The 6,855-nt window shown below is 33.6% G+C and overlaps 1 protein-coding gene across 1 annotated transcript; it reads left to right on the plus strand.

The window, feature by feature from the left end:
* Positions 1-360: 360 nt before the first annotated feature.
* On the plus strand, positions 361-3,853 carry LOC107941333 (protein IQ-DOMAIN 1). Its single transcript, XM_016874890.2, has 5 exons — positions 361-536; positions 687-785; positions 2,152-2,439; positions 2,537-2,905; positions 3,034-3,853. The coding sequence occupies exons 2-5, from the start codon at positions 705-707 to the stop codon at positions 3,631-3,633; spliced, it is 1,338 nt and encodes a 445-aa protein (XP_016730379.1). The 5' UTR covers positions 361-536; positions 687-704; the 3' UTR covers positions 3,634-3,853.
* The last annotated feature ends 3,002 nt before the right edge of the window (positions 3,854-6,855 follow it).

Here is a 6,855-nt window from a genome sequence, read left to right on the forward strand (position 1 = left end):
TAAGATTTGAATTTAACAATTATTCTATATAATATCTAAATTTTAAAATTTTTAAAAATTAATTTAGATAAAAAAATAGAAGCGCTATGAGAGAGAAGTTGAAAAGTTAACCTAGATAAAAAACTTTTCAAACTCAAACATTGTCGAAAGGTTAACTTAAACTAAAAACAATTCAAACCAAATAGTTATTAAGAATCCGAAAAACCATTTAACCCTTGTTTATATTTAGTTAAATTCTAAGCCTACGACAGGGTAGGCTTAGGAGAGGAAATGGTGATGTGGCAGAATTTCATTAGGCTGAAAGCAACCATAATGAGCCCGTGAATTTGATAAATCCAACGGCCGATCGCCCGGGTCTCTTCATTTACTTCGTTCTCTACTTTCTTGCCCTCTCCTTCTGCTTCCCTTCTTTCATTTCCCCATATTACCTGTTTTCTCTTTTCTCTCATCTTTCCCCCCAACTCTTGTCAAATGATAGAAAGGAAACATGACAGTAATTCAAGCCAAGTGATAAAAAGTTTCAGCCTGCTGTTACTGTCTCTGGTTTCTTTTGACCGTTTTTTAAAACTCTGTTTCTTAATTCGTTGCTCCTCTACTTTGCATTCATTCTCTGTTTTCATTGACATGGGTTATAAAGCTGGTCTGATGAAGCTAAATATATGCCGTTTTTGTTATGACTTTTGAAGCACCTCTATTGATCGGAGATGGGAAAGAAAGGGAGTGGATGGTTCTCTACGGTGAAGAAAGTGTTCAAGTCTTCATCTAAGGACTTGCCCGAGAAAAAGGTAACTGATTTTTGTTGTTGTTTGGTTTTGGATTTCTTTGCTTAATTTCTAGGCAACCGATCAAAGGTGTTTATGTTGGCATCTTTCAAGATTTTCTTTTTTTCAGATTTTCATTTTAAGGCAGACTTAAAAATAAAAAATATAAAAACAAAACAAAACCAAAATCCAAAACATTCTGGATTATGTTTCTTTCAGTTAGGGGTGCTTACCCTTTTCCTATCTGCACATGGTTAGCTCTTAGCTGGGTATCTTACATGCCCATTATTCATAAGTCATCTGTTACAAAACTAGATTTATCTAACTTTTCCTACATATTTAAAATACCATATTCCCCATCAATATTTAAATTTTTCCAACACAATTTTTTTAATAAAAAAGAAAAATTTGAATAACATGGATTACTTTGTTTTATTTTTCTTTGCAGCCAACGTAAATTTGTAAAAAGTAGATAGATATTACTCACTTTTTAGCTTATTTTAGAAATGTATGGCGATGCTCTAATTACTTTTGGAAAGAAAAAAATTTAAAAGAAGAGAAAACATTACAAATATGAGGCAGGTTTTTATAAAAGAATATATTTGATATATTAATACAATGTTAATGAATTAAATAGTGGCATGTAATTAAAGATAAATTTATTTAGATTTTCTTTTAGGAATTTTTAATAATGTGTTTAATTCAATAACAAGTTAATATACATAATCCGTGTATATATCTTTTTTTTTTATAAAACTATCAACAATAAAGTATTTAAATTTTGAAATATGGAAGCATGTAAATAACAGATTAAGTATTTCTAACAGGTATTCTCGAAAAAAAAAATTCCATAATTAATTGACTTAAACATATTTTAAGTATAAAAATGCATAAACGGTTAATTTTCAAATTTAATTTTATACATTTTGCTCAATAATATTTCAGTCGAGGTAAATTCATAATGGAGGAGTATTCTTTTTTATTTAAACTCGGAAGTCAGTATGAAATATGAATATGTAATTATGATGGATATATTAACTTATAATTTATATGTATACTATATGGAAGATATGTTTGATATAGTGGCCCTATATATATAATTTAAATTAATAGTCAGAGCTATATTATTTTACGTGGTGGAACAAAGATGACCATCCTTTCCATTGTTCCATGGAACATGAACACTAGCAAGGGATTGCGGTCCCCTATCGACATAACTTCCTTGATACATTGTTATCAGCTTTCACGGCATTCAACTTGATATCATGTCATAGCAATAACAATATGTCCTCAACTCTTTCTTCAATAAAAATGCTCATTGTTTAACATTGTACAAGAAAATGTTGACAAAATTATTTACACTGTGCAATTGTACCGGCATGGTTTTCAGGAAGAGAGTGTTGAGAAATGGCCGAATGAGGCCCCGGAAGTAGTGTCATTTGAACATTTTCCGGCAGAGAGTTCACCAGACATCACTAAGGATGAGAGTGAAACGTCAACTCCGAACAAAGATAGGGACCACGCCATTGCTGTGGCCTTGGCAACCGCTGCTGCAGCAGAAGCTGCTGTTGCTGCTGCTCAAGCAGCGGCTAAAGTTGTTCGATTGGCTGGTTATAGACGCCACTCTATGGAAGAAAGAGCTGCAACTCTTATACAGTCGTATTATAGAGGCTACCTGGTAAAACCTCTCAATCTATGAAGGCACTATTGTAAGACGGGGTTAAGTAAAAAATCACTGGATATTCTTTCGTTTTCAAACGAGTTTGATTCTGTAGGCTCGGAGTGCTTTGCGAGCTTTGAAGGGATTGGTGAGATTACAGGCACTAGTGAGAGGCTATAATGTGCGGAAACAAGCTCAGAACACAATGCGGTGCATGCAAGCATTGGTACGGGTGCAGGCAAGAGTTCGAGCTCGTAGGTTGCAACTAACTCAAGAGAAGCTTCAAAAGAGAGTGGATGATGACGAAGATGACAACGAAGAAGAAAAAAGGGGAATGGAAGAACTCAAACTTGAACGAAAGCCGAAGAGCCCGTTGAACAAATATGACAGTTGGGACGGTGAGAATGTCAATGGATGTGCTTCAAAGAAACATGATGCTGTTATGAGAAGAGAACGAGCCCTTGCTTATGCCTATAGCTATCAGGTCGGTCAACTATTGTTCATTATAGTTTTTAAGTATATGAAAATTACTTTCTTCAGTGAAAAATATATAATTTAACTGTATAATATCGTTTTTTAACAATATTGTTATAATTCACATTATTGCATCAGGAGGAACAACGGCAACATCATGAACAACTCCTTATGCAACCACAGCACAATGGCAAGGATGTTGGAGTGTATCTCAATGAACGTGAGAAGGCGCAATGGGGTTGGAATTGGCTCGAGTGTTGGATGTCGTCGCAACCATACCCTGCCCGTCAATTGGGATTACAGGAGGGTGCTTACATGGCTCTACCCCGCGCTACTACAACCACCGATAACATGTCGGAGAAGACTGTTGAAATGGACGATGTGACACCAATAAAATCTGGCTCATACCTAACTCAGCAGCAGCTGCAATCAGACTCTAGTAGTGTCCCTAGCTATATGGTCACTACCCAATCTGCCAAGGCCAAAGTGCGAAGTCAAGGCTCAGCCAAGCAGCAACGTGGACCTTATGTACCCGAATGGAATTCATCGACGAAGAAAGCCTCGGGTTGTGATTCCTCAAGTTCGGGTGGGGGACCAACAATCTACCAGGCCCCAAGAAGCCCTGGCCCAAAGAGTAATGGTGCCCGTGTACCGTCTAGACGTCTAAGAGGCTGTAGTCCTGATGCTGGCGCTGGTGGGGAGGATTGGAGGTTGCCTGTTGGAAGTCGGGGATGGTGAATGAATGACTTCGATTGATTGTGTTTGAGTACTTCCTCTATAAGTGTGAAATTAACTCTTCTTAAATGTAAACATGGTTCAACCCCATGTGTTGGCTTGTTCGTCAGGGTATTTACTTTCATAAGTGTAATTTAGGTTTGACTTGCACTAATCACATTGCTATTAAAACTTTGCTGTCCTCTTAAAATTCACCAAAAACATGTTTTTTTTTTCTATTTCATTCATGTTGGTTATGTCATAAAAATGCCAACTCTTAATGCATTATTATGATTAGATTACAACATGTGCGTAAAAATGTTTTATACAATTAATATATTTTATAAAAATAAGTAAGTTTTGATTAAAACGACAAAGTTAAATTATTAAAAATTATGGAATTTTGAGTTTAAATCTCATTATATTATTTTAAATTTTATATAAAAGGACAAGCGGTTCAAACACTTTATAAAATGATTGGGTATTTGTCAATTTTTTAATTGATTTGGAACTAAATTGATTGGTGATATCAACTCAAACAACCATTTAATATATAGTTTAGATAATAATAGTTTGTCCAATTCTCTGAACATATATAAATTATGAAACATCCATGCTTTGGGTAAAAAATGTAGAAAAAATATATTTATAAAAAATTATATTTAAACCAAAATATTTTCTGGTCCTCTCACATATATCTTGTAGATGTTCTAGGTCAGAATTTTTTTTATTAGAATTGAAATTCGAGCCATTTTGGGATGAGCATGGTGTTAATTATTGTAACAACCCATTTTTAGTGAAATCTGAACAGTAGTTTCGAGGCCATAAATCCGAGTTTAATTTAATATTATAGCATGATCTGCATTATGATAGGAATGTCATATGAAAATTCTAATAAGAAAATTTTATCGATATGTGTTTAAGTATGGAAAGGGACCAAATTGCATAAAATGCAAAATTTGAATTCTAGTAGCTAGAAGGATCAAATAGCTATGGAATTCAAAACATGAGATCCTTATATGGTAATTAGACCTTTAAAGAAAAGTCAGCAGATATTTTTGATGAATCATCCATGGAAAAATTAGAAAAGGACAAAGACTAAATTGGAAACTAAAATAATTAAAAGATGATAATAGAAAAATATCATCATTTTATATCATTTCCCAAATTAAGACATCGAAACCCTAGGAAAGAGAAAAGTTTTAAAGCAAGCTTTCTTAACTTAATTGGGTAAGTATTTTTGTCCCGTTTTTAGTAATTTTTATTTTTTGAGATCAGGATAGCCTAATCTATCTATTTTGGGGATTAATTCGAAAAGATATCAACGTATAGAAAATTTTCCATGGATGAATATGCTGAAATTTTGAAATTTATGGTAGAAAATGAAAGGTTGTTGGTAGATAAACAACTATTACAAAGAGAATTTTGATGAAATTATGATTTAGGGACTAAATTGTAAAGATGTAAAAGTTATAGAAAAATTATGAATTTTATGAAATACATGTGTTGGAAAATTTATATGAAAATTTCGGTTAGGCTTGGAATAAGAATTAAATTGCATGAATTTCATTTTCCGAGTTTAGGGACGAAATCGTCATTTATGAAAAGTATAGGGGCAAAATAGTAATTTTGCCTAGGATGTGAATTGAATTAAATTGAGTATGAAATGAATTAAATTGATGTTAAATTCATTTAAGATCCTGAAAGACCTAATACTGAGTTGGATCGAGGAAAACAAAAAGTTTTGGATTAGTAGATTTCGTATATGAACAAGTATCGAGGTAAGTTCGTGTAACTAAATTGTGTACATTTATATGTTTGAATTAAATGTTGTATATCTGAATTGTATAATTTTCATGCATGCGAAATTGATTGAATATTCGATAATGCCTGATAAATGTCAAATCCCGTTTGAATAAATGAAAGTAAATGGATACAAGATTTCCTGCATTGGTTGTAGTCCAGCATATGTTGCGGACACACCACAGCTCTTATGAGCATTCCGTTATAAGCCCTCTCAAACTTCCCATATAAGGTTCTTACAAGCTTCCCGATAATAGCTCTTTGGAGCGTCCTACTAGGTTGTTATCCTACATTTGTTGTGGACACACCTTAGCTCTTATGAGCATCTCGATTAAAGGTTCTTTGTGAACTTCCCGTTAAATTGGCTCTTTATGAGTTTCTCGATAGTGCTCAATTGAACTTCTCGATATTGGCTATCCGAAGCTTTCCAATATGGTTCTTTATGAACTTCCCGATATTGGCTCATATGAGCTTCCCGTTATATAGCCTGGATAAGCTTCCCGATACGCTCTTTATGAGCTTCCCGAAATGGCTATGTGTGAGCTTCCCATTACAAGGCTCGAGAGTGTGTTTCCCAATTATGTGCCCTAACTGGGTACCTCTGGAAATGAATTGACAAATTATTGTAGTGTACACTAAAGTGAACTATATGAGTGTATCCATCGATATTTCAAATAAATTCAACGGGTAAAGTTCTGACATGGCTAAACTGAACTTGAAATGATTTGTCATTAAAGTGTACATGTAATATGGAATAATGATATGGAAAGCATATGTATATGAAAGACATTAAATGATGAACTCATTTATGTTCTTGGTATTATGTTAATTACTTGACTAACATGATTGGTGAAGTTGTGTTTTAGGCTATAAGCCAAATTGCTTTGATGCATTATTGTGTGCTTATCTTAAATGTAAATATATGGTAAGTTAAATTCTTGTTATACAAACTTACTAAGAATTAAATGCTTGCTAGGTTTTCTTTTCTCTGTATTATAATGCTTGGAAGCTTGTAAAGGTTGGAGATCAGTCGGAGTATCATCACACTATCCACCAGCCCATTTTGGTATAAATAGTAAACTTGTTTTTGTATAATGGCATGTATAGGTTAACTTGGACAATTGTTGGTTTGTAAATGAATTTGAGCTAGTATAATTGATACAAATTTACCTAAAAACATAAATGAAAATTTGGTAAGCATAACTATTTGAATATGCATGTTAATATATCTTATACAATACTAGTATTAGGCTTAATTATAATGTCTTGAATTGGTTGGTGAATGTGTATAAGTGTTGTTGTAGGTTAATGGCAAGTTTGGGTGAGAAATAAGGCTAGGTAATGACCTTATTTTGTCCACACAGATAGACACACAAGTGTGTGTCTTGATAGTGTGTGACACACGGCCTGACACATGGGCATGTGATTTGGCCGTGTGTCCCC

Source organism: Gossypium hirsutum, chromosome A08 (assembly GCF_007990345.1).
Source record: "Gossypium hirsutum isolate 1008001.06 chromosome A08, Gossypium_hirsutum_v2.1, whole genome shotgun sequence".
NCBI classification, from domain to species: domain Eukaryota; kingdom Viridiplantae; phylum Streptophyta; class Magnoliopsida; order Malvales; family Malvaceae; genus Gossypium; species Gossypium hirsutum.